Raw genomic sequence first — 21,726 nt, forward strand, 5'->3', positions numbered from 1 at the left:
GATTTAGGAAGGAATGGAAAGGAGTAGTGATTATATAGCTTCCATGGCACCAATCGGTTATGTGTACTATCTGTTAGAAGCTATGGGACAGGCAACTTCTTTCCCAAAAAGATTAATTAATTTTAGGCAATGTAAAGTAAATGGGGCAATGACTCCTAACTGCCTACACAACAGAAGGTCTGTGCATTAGTTTGCTTAGGGTTGACGTAAAAAAATACCACTGACTGTGTAATTTATTTTCTCACGGTTCTGCTTACAGTTCCAAGATAGGGGCCAGCAGGGTTGGTTTCTCTCAAAGCCTCTCTCCTTGATTCGTAGATGGGCACTCTTTTACTGCCTCCCTCCACTGTCATCCCAACACACATCCACACTTCTGTGATATCTGTATGTCCAGATTTCCTCTTAGGAGAGTCAGATTGCATTAGGGCCCATCTAATGACCTCCTTTCCCCCCGATTGCCTCTTTAAAAGTCTCATCTCCAAATACATTCACATTCTAAGGTACTGAGTGTTATGAAATCAAGACATGGATTTTGGGGGAGCACAATTCATTCCAGAATAAACAAGAATTTGATTGCTGTATGATTTGTACATTTCCTCTTTTGCTTAGCTTACAAGTGCCACACAGTTTCCGTAACTGCTCAGTTCTATTTCTTGTTGAGAGAGGTTGTTTGCTGTGGTAAATCTTATAAACTAAGAGCTTGTTAATGAGGATCAGTTTGTATATTGATGCTTCTAGGCAAACATTTACAGAAACTTGAAGGTAAGAGAATTTGATGTGCCAAACTTGAAGACAGAGTAGGCTGGGATTTGTTATATATAACACAACTAGGATTGAATGTTTTGATCTTCAAATCTATCACATGGACACTTCCATTTTTGAACCTTACCTAGGTTTGGAATGTGATGATTTATGTAATTTTTAAAATTTTCATCCAGATTTTCTGTATTTTGGAAAATGAAATAATAAGTACCATTTAAATCTGACATTTTTAAATTTGTACCACCTTTTTCCTGTGAAGAGAATGTATATGCTTTATAAATTATGTGTCTCTTTTTACATCTAGCTTTCATATTTTTCAAGCATATGTCTTTCGTGTCCTTTTGTGTCATTTTTAGTGATGAGAATTTTTCTGTTTGCTTAAGTTCTTCTGAGTGACATTTCCACAATGAAAAGGAAAAAGGAGTTCAAGAAATATTAATGCAGTATTTTTTTGAAGCCAACATTCTTTAGGGTTGTACATTTCCTCTTAAATTATTATGAAGTTTCTGTAATGGATTCTGCTGTCTGTAAGACCCTTCAACCCTTGTAAACCATCTGCAAGATAATTCTAAAACACTATGTCTAGAAGAAGTCCAGTGAAGATAGACCTGTCTGTCAACTTGACAATCAGTATTTAGAAATGACTATGGAAAGTGCAATGCATTTATCTTTATGTTTCTGCTTTTAAATGAATTAAACAAATCTCTACAATGCAGTTTTAGGGCATACTTTCATTTCATTCAGGGAACATCCCATTTAAATTTTACTAAAGAAAATGGCTTTTTTTTTTTTTACTTTCTAATTTATTGTCAAGAATTTACAAAAATTTTAATGGTTGACATAAGTCATTTCCATAACTTTGGTTAGCCACCATTTTTACCAAATTGTCAGTTTTACTTGTTTTGGTCCAATGTCTATATAATTGCAGGGATGAAGAGCCTGGAGGCCAGCTGGTTACAGACAAGTTCCACATAGACTGGGATTCTGTACTTGTCGACACAGATAATGTTATTGTAGCAAGATTTGATGGCAGAGGAAGTGGATTTCAGGGCCTGAAAATTCTGCAGGAGATTCATCGGAAGTTAGGTTCAGTGGAAGTAAAGGACCAAATAGCTGCTGTGAAGTAAGTGGTAAACTCATTTTACTGTTTTTTCTGTGATATCAAAACCTATGTGTCTGACTTATTCTACTACTTACTCTGACTCAGAAGCTGCTGTCTGGGCAATTGAGCAATTTTCTAATTTAATTACATGGCCTCCCACTGTTTTCAAGTACCCATCATATTTAGTGCTATAATAAGAAAATTATCAGGTTTTCTCTGGAATAAAATTCACTTTGGATATATGAAAATGGGATAAATGTTATATCATCATATTATTTGTTTGCAATAATTAAAAATTTCCATTCTTTCCCTCAGTTACCTCACTAGTATTAAGCAGTACATAAGAAAGTAAGAAGGACTTTTGCATGAGTACATAGAAAAAAGCTAGGATGTTATTAAAAATGTGTATATTGGTTTATTAAGCCTGGAATGGGGCCCAAGATTTTGCCTTCACAACATGCTCCCAGGAGATATTAAACTACTGGACAATCATTTTGAGTAGCGAGAATGTGGAACATATGTCCTTTTTACATGAACAGAATCATAATCAATAGAGAATTTCTAATACTTGAGTTCTTAATGTGTATGCCAAGTACAAATTCCCATGTGCATTTGATTCAAGAATATAGAACTGGATTTTTTTTCTTTCTCATTGCAGATTTCTGCTGAAACAGCCATATATTGATTCCAAAAGATTAAGCATTTTTGGAAAGGTAAGTACTAGAAATGTTGAATTTATTTACTTATCTACATATACATGTTATATATTTTTCTATAATACATATATATAATTACATTCTTCAATATACCATAACTTCTCTGTATAATTGTTAAATTATGACAGTTTAATTACTGTTATATAATCGGTAATTTGCCAATTAAATACTGTTTGCTGAGCATCTAATTGGTGCTTGATGTCAAGGTATGACAGCAACAGGAAAGGGGAGCCGATTTTTTTTCTTTCTTCCTCTCTCTAAGAGAGGAAGTAGTTAGTCAATTAGGACCACCTTCATGAGTAAGTTTTAATTCAGGTTCAGATGGGGAAATTTTTTTGAAGATTTTTTTATTTATTTGAAAGGCAGAGTAACAAAGATAAGGAGACACAGAGAAAGTGATTTTCCATCTACTGGCTCACTCAACAAATGGTGGCAACAGACAGTTCTGGGCCAGACTAGAGCCAGGAGCCTGGAACTGCATCTAGGTCTCCCACCCGGGTGTCAGGGGACCAAGTACTTGGGTTATCTTCGGCTTCCCCAGGTGCATTATCAGGGAGCTGGATCAAGAGGAGCATTCAGGATTCAAACTGATGCTCATATGTCATGCCAGTATCACAGGCAGCAACTTAATACACTACACCACACAACATGGGCCCTTTGGGAACGGAACCTATTTTCATGAAGCTCACCTTCTAAAGAGTAAACAAAGAAATGAAAGCCATCATTTCACATAGCAATAGTTCATGTGAAGAAATTAAAAATTGATGGATAAAAGGTAATTGCAAGAAGGGCTAATGTTTTTTGATTTGATGGCTAGGTCTATGCATCTCTGATGAGTTGATTTTTAAGTCAATATTTAAATAGCAAAAGGAAGCTAGTCAACCAGTCTCTTCACACATATTCTCTACAGAAGGAACAACTACTACAGCCTTAAGGAGGACTGACACAGACTGGAAACTGAAGTATGCATAATAATGATTTCTGTATTCTCCTCAAAATAGTTACATCTCATTGAATAACTGTTATTTGATATTCAACATCATTCTCACAATAGGAACATAGACCTTATATGGATACTTATTAAGCACATATTTTAAACACATTAGAGAGTAATATGCTTTAAGGACAATAAATCAAATGTAAGAGACCTTGAACTATTTAGGTGTAGAGATGGTGCAGAATCTTGGTGTTCATGGACACAAACATATTGTATTTTCTGCTAATCATGTGTGGACGTGAAGATCCCTGACATGCAATAACTGGTCATTTTACCAAGGCATGCATTTTAATAGTGCACAGTGACAGACATGAACAAATAAAAGACAATTTAAGAAAGGTATAAAATATGAATCAGCACAGGTCACCACAGTTCTTTCCCTACTTCACACACCTGCATGTCTCTACTGCATCCTCCTCTTATTGCCAGTGATACTCAGTGGGTCATTAAAAATATTTTAATGATCCCCTAGTATAAATATTAACAAATAGAGCAGTAAAAATTTATCACTAATGTTCAGCATGTTACTTTAAAAATGAAATTGTCTGAGAAAGTGATCACTTCATAACAATGGGAACTCTATATCCTTAGAAGTACATCTTGTGAAATTCTGTCACATGCCTCAGTACTAATGATCCTTAAAGGCATTGTACTAGGAGACATGAGCCCACATGGATGGCAGGGACCCAATTCCTTGAACAGTCACTGCTGTCCCACAAGGTGATTTAGCAGGAAGCTGGAATCAGGAGCCAAACAGGGTATGGAATTCTGGCACTTCTGAGATGAGGGCATGTTAATCATTGGTCAAATGCCCATCCACTATTTATACATATAAAATTTATTTTTTGACTTTATGTACATGTCTCTATCTTTCTGAGTTTCTTTCCTCCCTCCATTCGTTTGTACTTAGGTTTATTTCTTTTGCTTTTATTTCTTTCTCTAAATATAATTTTGTCCTGCTCATTTATATTGTTAAATATATTAGCAAAATTATACCTCCTTTTATGACTAGAAAATAAGTTGTCTATTCACTCACCTACTTATTAACGTATTTATTGTTCTGGGTTTTGCATAAAGTTGGCATAAACATTTGTGTGCAGATTTGTGTGTAGATGCATGTTTTTATTTTCCTTTGGTAAATACCTAGGAATAGCAATACTGTTTAAGTTCATCCTTATTTTTCCAAAGATATGCCAAGTTCCTTCTAAAACCTATAAGCACTTTTTTTCAAAAACAGGAATATGTAAATATTTTAGATGCTTTAAGTCCTCATTAGCTTTAGCATTGTCAGCCTTTTTAATGTAAACCATTCTGAGGTAAAAAGAAGTACTCATCTTTATTTTCATTCCAATTCTCTGATTTGAATACCTGACATCTTTCCATGTGATTATTGCCATTCAGATATCCATTTTGTAACATCAAGTAATTTATTGCTTATGCCAGTTATGCAACAGACACTGACATGTCACATTTACTGTCAGAGGACACACATTCTAAGCACAAACCTACATGAATCCTCCATTATTTCATTCTTTGAGATATCATTGACACACCATCAAATCCAATCATATTATCTTGAAATTGAATAAAGTCATTTCATATTGTTCTTCCTTTTTAATGTTATTATGTCTCATTTTGATGTATGAACTTTATACATTTTAGAATCACCCTTTGTAATTTTTAGGAAAATACAACATAGAGATTTTATATTAACTGTGTGAATCCATAAATTAATTGGGAGAACTGATATCTTAGCAATTTTGAGTCTCATATTTTTCAGAAATTCTAATCTTACGTTATTTTGTGTCTACAGTTTCTCCAAGAAGTGGATAGCTATGGATATCTTTCTATTAATCATGTTAGGGTTGCATTATTGTCTTTGAATATGTCTCTTGATTGCTTCCATCAATTTTGGAAAATTATCATCTATATAATAAGCATAGCTATTTTTTGGTCTGAGGTAGGCAGGCATATAGGTTAAAATCAATTAGGTTTGTGAGCTGCAAGACCAAGCCTTCGTCACACACCTGTGTGATCTCATGCCCCTACCTGGCCACACCTGGGTGCCCACCAGCCAATCAGGTTAATTAACCACTCCCCCTTGGAAGTGGGTTAAAAAACTGGGACAAGGTGTGTCCCTCTCTCTCTTCATGGTCTTGGCCTCTTTCCAGGAGGGGGTGGGCTGTAGCCCTATGCCCCAGGCTTCCTGGCCTAGATGCTCCTCCACGTGGCTGGTTCTTAGTGCTCGGTGTGAACCCAGATTGTTCTCTCTCTTGAATAAAGCTCTCACTCTCCTATGCACCTTTCACACTAAATAAAAGCCTGAAATGTACCATGATGCCTCGTTTATTGATGCCGGTATTTAGAATTCTTTTCTAAATATTAGGCAAGAACCCTCTCAGGGTTATTAATATTGGTGATTTTATTAATAAGCATATGGTGATATTGTATGGCATGCCAAATTCCGGTAACATATGTGGCATCCCAAATGGGGCTTCTGAGGAACTTTAAAGGGCCAAATTTTCATATATATTTTAGGGGGTCATCTCTGATATCAGGTCCACTAAATGAAATTTAAAAAAAAAATTGTTAACATTTTATAAATCAAGTGATCATTGCTGATAATTGAAATAACTAAGCAATTGAATGAACAGAAAAACCAAATCACTGTGAAACTGATAATGTCTGCACAATTGAAACGGAACAGTCTACAGTGATTATAGATTATTTTTAACGTACATTAGAGAAAGGCTTTATGAACACAAACACACACAAACTAAAAAGCAGTAAGAAATTTAAATATCCATGTCGCAACACACAGGTAGCAGTTCAACATCCAGAGCCAGAAGAATGCTTGAAGGAGATGGGGACAGATCAGATTCCCATGGTGGAGAAGCCATCTTCCAGGGGAGGGACCCAGCTGTAACAGCTTCTCAAGTTCTCTCTCCTTATCTAGGACCATGAGTGGCGCTCTATTCAAGGGGAGGTGTGTGACCTGGTGCCCTTCAGGCAGTCAAAACTCTCAAAATCTAGAGGGTGGAAGGGGAAGAATTTCTGCATTCCTGGATTAGTGTCATCTGCGGCGGGGACAGAATGTTTTGCTTTAACATTCTTCTCAGTCATCTTTTAGCAACACTCGATGATCTTTGTTTGAGGGTTCCATTCATCTTCACTGACTTTCTGTAGCTCTGTTGACACTTTCCAAATCCGTTCCAGCAAGGTTAGGTAAGGCTGGTGGTACATGAAACATTTTGCTGTCAAGTGACACTGAAACCCGCGATCTCCCATCTAAGGATTGGAAGGCCAAGACCCCAGCTTCCACCCATCCTTAGGAGCCACGTGGGTGCCAGGTTCTTCATATTCCTTATCAACAAAGATCAGAGTAACCATTCTGGATTATTCCAAGTCTCTGCTATTGGATGTTTTTGATCACATGAAAAATAGCCCCAATTGACTATAGTGTCAATATGCGGATCCCTGGTTTTTGACTCTAACTGATAAGTTATTTTGAATATTAAAATCACCATCTTTTTTGCAGCTAAGGCTTACATCACATCCTTGCTCTCTTCAAGAACATATTTTCCAAAAATTCTTTTGTAATTTTTTTGCATTCAGTGAGTAAATATAAAATGGTTAAGAAGAAAGTATGCAATAGAAATTTCATTTATTCTAATTCACTCTAGTGTTGATTTTCTTTTAAAAGTAGATTTCTTTGAAATTAATGAAATTAAAGCAGCATTTGAATTTGCTAAGTAATACAGAAAGAATTTTATTCAACAGTTTTCACTATCATTAAGTTTTAGCAAATATTTAGATTCATTAAATCTCAAATGTTCATGATGAAAGAAAAAGCAGTAAAATACAACCCTTGTGCAGCATCAGTATAAGCACGTGGCGAGGTGGATATGGTGCCCACTCTCCAGAGATTCTGATTAAATTTCTTAGTGGGTGGGGGGAGCTTGACATTTATTTGTGAAGCTCTGCTAGTGTAGGGAATGCTAGCAGGAGAAAGAAGATATTTCTAGTAGTTACCTTTAAGATTATGCTGAAGAATTTGTTATTCAAAATGTGGGCCAGAAAGAACAAGCATCTCCCACGAGTTTGTTAAAAATGCAAAATTTACTTAATGTATGCTAAACTGATCTTCTGTATATAAAGAGAATCAAAAATGAATCTTGATGTGAATGGAAGGGGAGAGGGAGTGGATAAGGGGAGCGTTGCGGGTTGGAGGGACATTATGTGGGGGAAGCCATTGTAATCCATATTCTGTACTTTGGAAATTTATATTCATTAAATAAAAGTTAAAAAAATGCAAAATTTTACACTCCAGATCTACTAAGTCAGAATCTTAATGTTAACATTCTCAAGCATTTTTCTTTTAAATTTTACTGTGTTATATGATACATATGGACACTGGAATGTAACAAATTAGCACAGCCATCATCTCATAAAGTTATTATATTTTTTTATTTTAAAAGTGTATGTTTGTCAGGGCTGATGTGACGTACTGGGTTAAGCTGCTGCCTGCAGTGCCAGCATCCTATATGGGTGCTGGTTCAAGTTCCAGCTACTCCACATCCATTCCAGCTCCCTGCTAATGTGCCTGGGAGAGCAGGGAAAGATGGTCCAAGTGCATGGGCCTCTGCACCCATGTGGGAGACCCAGAGTGAAATAGGTAGGCATACAGGTTAAAATCAATTAGGTTTGTGAGCTGGAAGACCAAGTATTTGCCACGCCCCTGTGTGACCTCACACCCTACCTGATACCTCACTACACCCTGTGTGACCTCATGCCCCTACCTGGCCACACCTGGGTGCCCACCAGCCAATCAGGTTAATTAACCACTCCCCTTTGGAAGTGGGTTAAAAGCCTGGGACAAGGTATGTCCCTTTCTCTCTTCTTTGCCCTGGCCTCTTGCCAGGAGGGGGCGGGCTGTAACTTCCTGGCCTAGATGCTCCTCCAGGTGGCTGGTTCCTGGTGCTCGGTATGAACCCAGATTTACCTGTCTCTCTTGAATAAAGCTCTCACTCTCCTATGCACCTTTCACACTAAATAAAAGCCTGAAATGTACCATGCTGCCTCATTTATTTCCTGGCCTAAGCTCTTTGTCTCTCTCAAGAAAACTGAGCAAAGGCACTTTGTGTTTGCTCAAATCTATAAAGGTATTTTCTTTCCTTCAGTTCCTAACTGTAGGAGAGGCTTCACTCAAGCTCCTAAGTACTGGCGAAATATTCCAGTACCAGAATGACATATATTATCTCAAGCACTCCAAGAATTTCTGACTGCATTGGGTGATTCAAGTATGGATTTTTAAATAATACTCCTTGTCATCAATTTTTCATTACTATAACAAAGTATTCTAGCAGGCTACTTTATATAGAAAGGAAACTTATTTAGCTCACAGTTTTGGAGCTTAGAAATCCAAACTAATGGCTCAGGCTCTGACAGGATACACATTTTGGTTGTATGCTTGTCTGTGTATGTATCTGTTCCCTGTCCTTTTTCTTATAAAGTCACCAGGGTGCCACCATAATGACCTAATCTAATCCAAATCACTTTCCAAAGGTCCTGCCTGGAAACACCATGGTCAGATTAATTTGCCACACTGTTTATACCGTTAACATAAGCATAGCATGCTGTAAGTAAACATAAGGAAATTCTGTATATATCACTTCAGGAGTTAAGTGAAAATGTCAGATTTAAAACTGTACCACACTTGAGTCATCTAAAATTCTTTCAAAAGTAAACCTCACACATCAGAATTTCTGGAATTAAGAACTGAATGCCAGTATTTTTTTTTTTTTTTGACAGGCAGAGTTAGACAGTGAGAAAGAGAAACAGAGAGAGAGTTATAGACAGTGAGAGACAGAGAGAAAGGTCTTCCTTCCTTTGGTTCACCCCCCCAAAATGGCCACCACTGCCAGCGAGCTGTGTGGATCCAAAGCCAGGAGCCAGGTGCTTCCTCTGGTTTCCCATGTGGATGCAGGGCCCAAGCACTTGGGCCATCCTCCACTGCCTTCCCAGGCCACAGCAGAGAGCTGGACTGGAAGAGGAGCAACTGGGACAGAATCCGGCGCCTCAACCAGGTCTAGAACCTGGGGTGCCAGCGCCACAGGCGGAAGATTAGCCAATTGAGCCATGGCGCTGCCTGAATGTCAGTATTTTTAACACTTCCCAGTATCCACTTTTAATGTCCAGGAACATAAAGAACATTGTCTGGAACCTAGCTAAAATTAATTTCTAAAATTGATAACATTTCACATCATTCACTTAGCGTTTATATAGTTGTTACATTCTCCTCTGGAACATTACTGATCATATTATGTACTATGAAATAAAACTTAACATGTATTTTGAGAATTTATTGCTAAATTATTCCACACATTTCAGTATTTCAAAACTTAATTTCATCTGTAACCCAACACATCTAACAAGCAACATTATCCATTTAATTCCCTGTCCTCCCAAAATTTAGCTGTGAAATGTAGAGGAGGACACATAACTGTCTTATCCAATCTTTAGGAGTTCTTTGCTGGGATTCTCTGTAACAGAAGATACAATAATAAAAGAAAAAATGTACATAATTTTAGTAACATGTATAGCTCCTCCGTCCATGAATGATTATACAGAAAAATGACTACTTGTCTAAAGTATATCTGGCCGGCACTGAGGCTCACTAAGCTAATCCTCCGCCTGTGTCGCTGGCACTCCGGGTTCTAGTCTCTGTTGGAGCGCCGGTTCTGTCCTGGTTGCTCCTCTTCCAGTCCAGCTCTCTGCTGTGGCCCAGGAAGGCAGTGGAGGATGGTTCAAGTGCTTGGGCTCTGCACCCACATGGGAGACCAGGAGGAAGCATCTGGCTCCTGGCTTCGGATCGGCGCAGTGCACTGGCCATAGCGACCATTTCGGGGGTGAACCAATGGAAGGAAGACCTTTCTCTCTGTCCCTCTCTCTCACTGTCTAACTCTGCCTGTCAAGAAAAAATAAATAAATAAATAAAGTATATCACAGCCTTGTTTAGAATAGAGGTTTACATATCATCTCTGAAACATAGAAGAAGAGTATGGGGAAGTATACTTATTGGGAAGTTTTCAGAAAAACCTAACAGGCAAGGTTGAGATTTATCCTGCAGAAGTATGCCCAGATCTTCTCCACTGAAGAGTGATGGTGACTTATAGATCCTTCTCTTCCATTTGCAGAGAGAGACATCCTTACAGATGGAAAGTTCCTTTAGGGAGCTAATTTTCTCTCACAGCCTTGTCTTAAGAACTTTCTGTGCCTGCACTTTCTCAAAATATCCAGCTCAAAATCCTACGGCCATCAGGAATTTAAAGTAGAATCTGTATTTGTGATGACATATTTTAAATATTTTATTCTCTTTTCCAAATTCTATAGCACCATCATCATTTAAGTGTTTTATTTAAAGCATGTGTCTATGAAATTTTCTTAAGATGACATGTTTTAATAAATAATTTATTTCCGAAGCTTCAAATTATTTGAATCACAAATGAAATTGAAGCAGTTTCCAAATGTACAGTATGAAATCATGGGGCAAATATTTGACATTTGTAAATATGTAATTCACTCTGTGTTTTACTTACTGTTATTAAAACAATACTGTGTTAAAAATATAAACAACCATTAATATTCTTTGCAAGCACAATATGATTTCAGTACATTCTTTTCAAACTGTAATGTAATGAGATATTTGGCATGTACATCATCAAATAGTGATCAAAAGCTAATAGTGTCTCCAGGAATGTTGTATCCTTTTTTCTTTTTGGCCAGGGGTATGGTGGCTATATTGCATCAATGATCTTAAAATCCGATGAAAAGCTTTTTAAATGTGGATCAGTGGTTGCACCCATCACAGATTTGAAGTTGTATGGTGAGTATTTCTTAGACAACATGAATAATATATTGAGTGGTAAGAAACAAAATGCTAATGCAGAAAAGCTCAACGGAGCTCATCAATCTTGTGTTTTTATTGCCTATTTTTGAGATGCTTAGCACTTCCTTGATTCAGTTGATTTTACTACAGAATGTCAATTGAAAGCAAAATGTTGACATTAAATAATGAAATATGCTAGCCAAGGTTTTTACTTAATTCTTAAATTTCTGTTTCCTGGGGCACAGCTTCAGCTTTCTCTGAAAGATACCTTGGTTTGCCATCTAAGGAAGAAAGCATGTACCAGGTAGCTAATTTAAAAATAACAAATAATTCCAAAAATATTGTTCAGATTACTTTGATAGATGTGTACATACAGATATTTGTGTTTTCTTTTATAGGCAACCAGTGTGCTACACAATATTCATGGTTTGAAAGAGGAAAATATATTAATAATACATGGAACTGCTGACAGTGAGTGTTACGCTTTCTGCTATTCTTTTATACGTTTGAACCAATTTCAAAGGGATACATCTGAGGACTTGCTTACCGGTATCCTGGTAAATCCTGTGAGGAAGAGAGTAGAGTGACACACGAAATCAGAGGCATGGCAGGAAGTGGGAAGAAGGAATTCAGGGCTAAACAGAGAGGGGATAATTCTCAGATGTATGCATTGCCTGGTAAAACCTCCAGTGGGTGTGTGAATATTCTCTGTGTGCTATTGAACACAGTACTGACCACCTGTAGCCAGGTATAGTATAACAGAGAGACTAAACATTTTGTTTTATTTAATTTCAATTAATTTTGAATTTAAATGGCCACATGTGACTAGGAACTGTGCGACAGTGTCATTCAGCACACCTCGAAAGAAAACCAACCCAGAATGCAGATGCCTAAAAACAGGTGCAACCACAGCGATGGAATTCTGGTTAGATTCTACACTCCAATTAAGTGAAAACACGTATAAACACTGTTTAGGCAACACTTGCAAAAGGCCATTTCATATAATCTCTTATTTTCTCACCACTTCAAACTTGGGAGATAGATTTGACTGATATTAGTGGTGTTCAATAATATCATTTAAGGCTCATGTGAAATTTTTAGGACTCAAGGAACTTACATATTTTTAATTCCCAATGAAACCTTATAGCACAGAGGATGAGTATTTGAAGTCACATTCATGGGCAAGAAAAATCAGTTTTAAGAAACAAAATATATCCAAGTATACTTGCAAGTGAGCAAAAATAGTCTTAAATCACTGTTTCCTAAACGTTAAACTTCTTTGTTGTTGCTGTCTACCTTGTTGTCTTTCAGTTTGTTGTCCCATTTTTTTAAATTTTTTTTTTATTTTTTATTTTATTTTTTTTGAGAGGCAGAGGGGACAGTGAGAGAGAGAGACAGAGAGAAAGGTCTTCCTTTTGCTGTTGGTTCACCCTCCAATGGCCGCTGCGGCCGGCGCACCGCGCCTATCCAAAGGCCGGAGCCAGGTGCTTCTCCTGGTCTCCCATGGGGTGCAGGGCCCAAGCACTTGGGCCACCCTCCACTGCACTCCCTGGCCACAGCAGAGAGCTGGCCTGGAAGAGGGGCAACCTGGACAGAACCGGCACCCCAACCGGGACTAGAACCCGGTGTGCCGGCGCTGCAAGGCGGAGGATTAGCCTACTGAGCTGCGGTGCCAGCTGTTGCCTCATTTTACAGAGAAAGACAATACAAAGTCTTCTAGTAATAAGCATACCATCTCTTCAACTTAAATTTCAAGTACCTCAAGCTGTGGTAAAATCAGAGCTTACATCAATACTGGTTAATTCATGAGATCACACAATCTATTAAAAATGAATATTATAAAAATATTTGATTTCAAAATATTGCAGCAAAATCAGCATCTTTTAATTCCATTTACACAACATTTTAAGTACACTTGTGTGTATATTATTTATATTTAATTTTTAAAAAAGAAAAAATAAAAACAAAGAGAAGGAAATGCTTTTATATATCAGTTTTGCTTTAAATAGAGTGTTTTGCCAAACTATGTTTTAAATCTTTTTGAACAAATTATTACGAATGTCCTACTACTGGGGCAAGTGCTGTGGCATACTGGGCCAAGCCTCCACCTTTAATGCTCGCATCTCACGTGGGCACCAGTTCTAGTCCTGGTTGCCCCTCTTCGGACCCAGCTCTCTACTATAGCTTGGGAAAGCAGTAGAAAATGGTAAAATGACACAAGTACTTGGGCCCTGCACCCATGTCGTACACCCAGAAGCTGCTTCTGGCTCCTGGCTTCAGATCAGCCCAGCTCTAACCATTACAGCATTTCAGGGAGTGAACCAGCAGATCGAAGACCTTCCTCGCTGTCTCTCCCTCTCTCCATCTGTAACTCTGCCTCTTAAATAAATAAATAGATGAAATCTTAAAAAAGGAATGCTATACTACTATCTTTAATGATCTTTGAGTATTTTAAAATGTACTATAGCTGGTGCCATGGTTCAATAGGCTAATCCTCCGCCTTGCAGCGCCGGCACACCGGGTTCTAGTCCTGGTCTGGGCGCCGGATTCTGTCCCGGTTGCCCCTCTTCCAGTCCAGCTCTCTGCTGTGGCCCGGGAGTGCAGTGGAGGATGGCCCAAGTGCTTGGGCCCTGCACCCCATGGGAGACCAGGAGAAGCGCCTGGCTCCTGGCTTCGGATCAGTGAGATGCAACGGCTGCAGCACGCCAGCAGCGGCAGCCATTGGAGGGTGAACCAACAGCAAACGAAGACCTTTCTCTCTGTCTCTCTCTCTCACTGTCCACTCTGCCTGTCCAAAAAAAAAAAAAAAAAAAGTACTATAAATACATGAAATTGACATGTTTTATTTGATTAATATTTAAAGTCATTGCCTATATTCCTGCTGAACTATGGCCTCTTTACTTTTAATTTGTTAAAGTCTTTATCTGGTAGAGCATTTAAACCTTGGACTATAATGTAAATTAAAATATATTTATCTCAAAATAATAATAAAAGAATATTAAATGACCTGAAACAAGTGATTGGTGAAATGTAATGAAAGAGAGAATAAAATTTTGAGGGATATTACAATTTTACGTTAAAGTGTTAAGGCCTTACATATAGGTCAACAGTAATAATAATGACTAGTTATTACTAAGTGCTAACTGTATGACAAAAAATATGCTACAGCTTTTAATATTAACTTGTTCTTGGCAAAAAATGTTGTACAGTAGGCATTTTCACTCTTTTTATTTAATAGATGGTGAAATAAATATTAGGAAGTTATGTAATTTGCTAAAAAGCACAATCAATTGATTAGAAGAAAGGAGATTGGAATTCAGGTGTTGAGTTTCTTATCAACAGTGATCTGAATTCTCAATTGAACACCTTAAGTTATTTCCCATTCAACCTCACTCTGGAACATATTAGTATCATTTTAAATTTCTCACGTTGTAGCTATTAAAATAAATCATGCTGTTCCTGTCTGACTCACTCTGTCACGGGTCTCATGATTCAGCAAGCAGATAAAATGCCTGTGGGGAGCAACTCAGACTAGACTGTTACTGGAATTAAGACTTATTCTATGCATCTGCTCTCCCACAATGTGGCGCTGGGAGAGGAGGAAACAGCTTCTACTCAGCTGCCTCTCGCCAACTTGAGTGATGACCTGCAGGAGCTGATCCTGCTCCTGATTGGAGGAGAGCAGCATACTTGGCGTGTGGGTAGCAGAGTTGGGATTGGTGGAAGAGGACTATAAAGGAGGAGAGAGACAACATGCACCAGGAACATCTATCTGAAGGAACACCTGAGCAGCCCCGGAGAGAGCCGGCCGGCGGTGTGCCGCTCCCCCGCGGAAGTGGGGAAAGTGGCAGGGGGAACCGCCCTTCCACGGAGGTGGAAGGGACGGTAGCCAACCCGGGAAGAACCAGCAGCAAACCCGGGAAGGGCCGAGCAGACAAAAGAACAGCACAGGGTCCTGTGTCGTTCCTCCACGAAGAGGGGGAGCGACATAATGGTGCCGTGACTCGGATAGGAAACCTAGGCAGGGTTTAGTGTCATTCCTCCATGAAGAGGGGGAGCGACAATGCCATCTGAAGTTCAACCCATCACTGCCGAGGAAACACCTGCACATGCATGGAGACCCACATGATAGTACAGCCATGCTCACACAGACACTCACAAACCACACAACCCCAGGAGCCTGGTAGGTTTTAGGTTTACAGATACTCCTGGAAAATACTACTACTGTCAACATTTTCTTCAAAAATTATGAGCAAATGAGTTCTCTCAGCTAATCAGAACTTGAATGTCCATGTTTAGTTACAGGAGGAGGACAAACGGAAAATTTCAACTGGTTTTAGACTAGAAACTAACAGGAAAAAATGTGACTGGAAAATGTATTTGTACATTTACCTTTGATCTGTATCCATACAGAGAAATGATGGAAGCTTTTCCAATGGTCTTTCTTACAATAAGCGTATGATCTGTGTAAGCTTCATTTTACCTTCTTCCTCTCCCCTGTTTTTTAACATGTCTGCTAGTTTACAGCTACACAGCAATTTGTATTTATTTAGAATTCACATGGTGATTTTCCCATGAAGTATAATAGCAAGATTTTGACAAAGATCTTGTGGCTATTTGTAGAAGTTCTCTCCTTTTTAAAAAGACTTCATTTATTTATTTGAGAGGTAGAATTACAGACACAGAGAGGGAGAGACAAAGGTCCTCCATCCACTCTTTCATTTTTAGAAGTTTAAAATAAATCATTTATCCTCCACTTTATAAAATGATTACTCAGCATCATAGAATTAGAGCATTGAAAAAGCTTAAAATATTGATCAGAATGTCCTAGTTTTGGAAAGACAGTTAAAATTTAGCTTTGTTAGCTTAAAAATTATTCACAGAAATTCTAAGATATTCAGACTGCAGGAATGAGTTTCCCAGGCATCACATAAGCTGGTTGCTGCACATGCAGTGTTGACTGACTTGTCCAAGTCTTCAAAGCCAGTTAGGCCAACACTGCCACCAAACATATGGCTGCTGAGCTATGTGTTTCAGAGTTTTAGACCTTAGGTTTCACAAAAGAAAGATAGATGCAAACAGGAATAACTGATTATTCTGCATTGAATAATGAGATGTATAGTCTAGTTTCTCAACATATGATATTCTTTTCTAATTTAAAATAGCAAAGCAGAATGCCAGTATCTAACTGGGATACACTTTTAGGGTATCTAATTCTAAAAACAAATATAGCTGTTTTGCTGTATTAATACCAGATAAGACATTTACAATGTCAGTTTTTTATAAGGTGAAATATGTGAACAATTAGAAATAGTAAATGATATCCAATGAAGTAAGCGTAAATACCACCCTGTACAGTTAGTAAGGCTTACTCATGGCTCCCTTGTGGGTTTATTTAGTTTTTATGGGAAGATCAAAGTTTTACTGTTTTATCTAACAGCTTTCTGATTAAAGTCAGTTGTTTATCTTTTAAATGTATAATGGCTATAAAATAAAATACTTGATATGTTTGAAAAAATAATTCTGAAAAGTGCTGATAGTATTTTGTTTCAAATATGTTAATTTTTTTTTCAGCAAAAGTTCACTTCCAGCATTCAGCAGAATTAATCAAGCACCTAATAAAAGCTGGAGTGAATTATACTATGCAGGTGAGCCACTTTCCAGGTGAATGTATTTTCCCACTTTTGTTTTTCACTTGTGAGATATACAACATAACTCTACTAATCCATCATTTATATTTTTCTTTACTATATTCCCTACAATGTGTTATTTGTTCCTAATTACACCGGTGCTTTACAAGTGAAGTGCATGTACCCTTTCAAATATGTCCTTTCCTCCTCAGACTTGAATTTTATCATTAACATTGAATTTCCTATTTTCATTCTTGTCTCATCTTCCTCCACATTACACCACTCTTTTCATAACTAATGTGAAAAAGGAAGTGATAAGGGAAAATTTTACAAGAAAAAAGAGAGAGGCTATACTATCTTTGACATTACTATTTACATATGCATATTCACATAGTTAATAATTATGTATCAACAACTTACTTTATGGTGGATGGGCAATAAGACATTGTTGCTAGATGGGCAATAAGACATGTTTTATGCTGTCACAAAAATGTCAGTTTGGTGGTGGAGCCATAGAAAAATAATAATTTTAATTTATCAGCATTCAGAGGAACAAATAATAGTTTGACTTTTGTAAAACACAAAATACTGGGGTTAGGATGATGGAAGATGCAAATGAAGAGAGAAACAGATGATGCGTCCCACCCAAGCAATGTTACAGAAAATGGGACATTCCTTGGAGAACAATGAGACATAATTAAAAGACACAGAACTTGCTTGGTTAACATTTGTATTTTTGCTTATATTTTTATGTGTATTTCAGAAGAATCCCTTTTCTGGAAAGGGTATTGTAAATGTAAAATAGTGGACCCAAAAATGTTAAAGGGCTAGGAACACTTTATCCAGACTATCGCAAAACGGGAGAGGCTGAACTCAACTTTGTTGAAACAAAGAGATGAAAGATTTTTTTAAGTACTGAAGCAGGAGGAATTATCAGACAGCTCTATTTACTAATTGGCCACACCCAATGGGAATGTAAGCTTTGTTGTATCCTCAAGACAAGAAGTAGTATTAGAACTTGGATCAACAGCGGGTTGACGCCCTGGCTTGAGGCGAAGGCATCCTAATGGGCACCGCTTCAAGTCCCAGCTGCTCCACTTCCAACCCAGCTCTCTGCTATGGCCTGGGAAAGCAGTAGAAGATGGCCCAAGTCCTTAGGCCCCTGCACCCATGTGAGAGACCCGGAAGAAGCTCTTGGCTCCTCCGGATCGGCACAGTTCTGGTTGTTATGGCCAATTGGGGAGTGAACCATTGAGTGGAAGACCTTTCTCTCTCTCTCTGCCTCTCCTCTCTCTGTGTAACTCTGACTTTCAAATAAATAATTAAAAAAAAAAAAAACTTTTAAAAAGAAAAGTTTCTTAAAAAAAGAACTGGGACCAGGGCTTCTCTCTTTCCACAGAGCCTAGGAAACTGCAATGCTACCTTCTTGCATGATTCCATGGCAGTGAGCTGGTTCCTATGTCCATTAGCATTCCATGTTCGGAACAAGAGATTGGAAGAAGGTTTACATAAGTTTAAAAAGGTAGAAAGACCATACACAATAGCAAGTTTTATAAATTAAATACTCCAAGGAAGGGGAAATCAGCATCCCATGAGCAGGAAGAAAAGTTATCTAAAACTAACCAGCTAGAGGAAAACTCTCAAGTTCATCTTAGTCAACATGAGCATGGAAATGTCTGCTTTGTTTTGGCCAACAAATCTCAATTTAACTACCAAATATGTTTTCCTTCAAATCTAGATTGTTATAATTATAATGTTTGAAAATTTTAGCAGAAAGAACTGAGACTTGAACTAGGTGAGGTTTTGTATAGGTAGTATTTTCCAACATTCCTAGGCCATCAGGGCTAAGAGTGAATGCTGAGAGACAGTAGCAGCTTTGGTAACTCGAAATCTTCTTCCCACACATTATCTCAGGTCTACCCAGATGAAGGTCACAACGTATCTGAGAAAAGCAAGTATCACCTGTACAGCACAATCCTCAGATTCTTCAGTGATTGTTTAAAGGAAGAACTATCCGTGTTACCACAGGAACCAGAAGAAGATGAATAATGGACCCTATTTATACAGAACTGAAGGGGATACTGAGGCTCAATGAAACCTAACCAAGGGAATGTCATAATGTAGATGCTCCAGAATTTCAATGGCAGCTTAAGGAGATGACACTGGAACAGCACACTCAGAGACAATGAACTAGAATTTGAATATGGAAGTCCAAGTCTACTGTGTTACCAAGGGTGCAGAACCTGTTTCTTTGTATAAGGAAGGTCTAAGGGTTGGTTTCCTGGGAGAAATTAGTTTTACATTAAAATAGCAGTAGTGCATGTTTTATTCTGTTTTCCCCCGTTTGTTCTGTAACTAGTTGCTCTCATTTTAATTTCAATAGCCACCATTACTTTTGCATATGATGCACAACTTCTCATCATTACTATAGTCCCTGATCTTGATGGCTGAGCTGCAATCTAACACTTTACTGTACCTTTACAATAAGTGCAATTCTTTCATTGTCTATTATTATGCTTAAGAAAATATTCAGTTAATAAAGCAGAGTATTTTATGTAATTTCTGTTTTTAAAAAGGCATTATTAAATGAGTCAAAGGACATGTAGAAATATGGATTTCAGCACCTTCCAAAGTTCAGCAAGTTATCAGTAGATACATTATCTTTTAATCAACACACGAGTGTATGTCTCACAATATATATACGCACGTGTGCATATACAATCAAGGAATTTATCTTTACATGTTATCCATAGTATAAAGAGCAAACTTTTGATGAATTAGAAGAGATGCTCTTTTACAGATAATAATGGATACTTTGTTTAATGAGCCAAATATGATAAGACATTTTTTTCCAATTCAGATTCTAGCTATTGCTTTCCTATAAATGCTTGGGTTGTGTTTCCTATTGTTTTTAGTGGTTAATAGTTTTCTAGTTGCAATTTAATTTTTTTGAATATAATACCTTGTCACATGTAAATTAGATACTTAAATATTAAATTATAGTTTCTGATAAAGAAATTTTGTTAACAATGTGATGCCACTGAGTGCTATTTTGCTCTTTTGGTGGAGAAAGGTTTTTTAAAAACACTTGGTCCTTTTACTTCTATCTCTTAAGTGCAAAATAATTTCTTATTTTCATTGTAAAAGCAAAGACCTCGATTACTTAATTTTCCAGTTCCTATTTAGTGCTCTGTGCCTGCCCAATTCATCTGTTACTCTTTAATTTAAATCCTCTGGTGAAAATTAGGAATGAAATATGTTTTATTCACTAGCCAAACATTCACCAACAGTAGTGTTTGCTATTTAATTTGACTTGAAGGCACAAAATGCATCAATTCCTGTGCTTGTTGATTTGCAGTAGTAAGTAACTGAGAGTGTAAAATAAACTTGACTATATGAAGTCAATTTAACTCATGAGAATATTAACTTTGCTGACTAAAGTAAGAGTCTCTTCTTACAGCATGTAAGGGATCTTCCAGAAGAATCTGAAAGTCTGTAATCACACTTTGAAGTTCACAAAAATTAGACAGTATACTGTTTTTCTGTTTTTCAAAAAGTCTCTTGCATAGTCTAGATTATAACCACATCAGAACACCAGGAGGAAATTTTAAAATGTCAAGAAATTGCTCAACACCTTCCTGTTTTGTTGAAGGATCACCTGCAAATACTTGGTATGTGGAAGCGTAAGAATCACTGATTGAGTATTTACACTTCTGGATGCTTACTGTTTGGGATTGTGTCTTCACTGCTCCGTTGGGATCGATTTAAAATGGGATAGGCTCTCTCTTGTGAAAGACCAGTTTTAGGTCTTCCAATAATATTAAACCCATTTTTTAACAGAATAAGTTGTAATGTTTAAAAGGAAAGTTTCACCTATTTTATTAAGATGGAAATTTCTTTTTAGGCTGATTTGAAGTCCAACTGAAGCTTTTTAATCAATATTTTAAATTTCAACCACTAGAATTTTATATGATGCAAATAATTATGTTGTCTGAAAGATGTGGTTTTCTGAATGTCCATGTGAGTAACATTTAAAAAGTATTTACCTCTTAATGTTCATCATTTCTCTTGTTTTATTATTATTATCAATGTTTATCTATTTTTCCATTAATTTAATACAGTTTCTAATGTGAAACACATTTGTCTGGGACCCAGTTTCACCTTAAAGGCTAAATACTCTTAGAAATCAAATGAAAAATACTACTTAGTAAGAGAGTAAAAGATTTTATCTCCATGATTCTTTGAGTTTGAATGCCCACCAACACATAGTTACCAATTATTAAAGGAGACGTGTTTTTTGGAATTGTGTATATTTGATCTAAATCATAATTCCACTATTTCACACATATTTATGCATATTAAGATTTTTCCCAAGATTCCAATAACAAACTTTCAAAATTATTTTTTATAATTAAAGATAAGGAAAAATTATATAATAAAACATATGCAGTATTTAATCTTCCACAGAAATAATAACATTTTAAAAGTATATTGAACATGTATTTTTTTCACTTTGCTTCTAGTAAAAGAGTCTCCAACTAAAAATCCAGGGACCAAGGAGGCCACACTGATCTATTTTGAGTTTCCCGGCAGAACTAGGGCAAGGAGATGCTCTTCCAAAGAGAAATTTC

At 37.1% G+C, this 21,726-nt stretch overlaps 1 protein-coding gene and 1 pseudogene across 4 annotated transcripts in view; one reads left to right on the forward strand and one right to left on the reverse strand.

The window, feature by feature from the left end:
• Positions 1-19,682, forward strand: part of DPP10 (dipeptidyl peptidase like 10) — a 1,526,588-nt gene extending 1,506,906 nt beyond the window's left edge. For all 4 annotated transcript variants that reach the window (XM_051849637.3, XM_051849636.3, XM_051849638.3 and 1 more), the window contains exons 20-26: positions 1,691-1,885; positions 2,523-2,577; positions 11,363-11,462; positions 11,711-11,769; positions 11,864-11,936; positions 17,040-17,113; positions 19,010-19,682. In XM_051849637.3, coding sequence (XP_051705597.1) covers positions 1,691-1,885; positions 2,523-2,577; positions 11,363-11,462; positions 11,711-11,769; positions 11,864-11,936; positions 17,040-17,113; positions 19,010-19,144 — 691 coding nt within the window. In that variant the 3' untranslated portion in view covers positions 19,145-19,682. The remainder of the gene's footprint in view (positions 1-1,690; positions 1,886-2,522; positions 2,578-11,362; positions 11,463-11,710; positions 11,770-11,863; positions 11,937-17,039; positions 17,114-19,009) is intronic.
• LOC149127464 (securin-like) lies at positions 5,683-7,989 on the reverse strand (annotated as a pseudogene).
• Positions 19,683-21,726: the final 2,044 nt, after the last annotated feature.

Source organism: Oryctolagus cuniculus, chromosome 3 (genome assembly GCF_051225735.1).
Source record: "Oryctolagus cuniculus isolate XC-2025 breed Fujian yellow rabbit chromosome 3, ASM5122573v1, whole genome shotgun sequence".
Lineage (NCBI taxonomy): Eukaryota > Metazoa > Chordata > Mammalia > Lagomorpha > Leporidae > Oryctolagus > Oryctolagus cuniculus.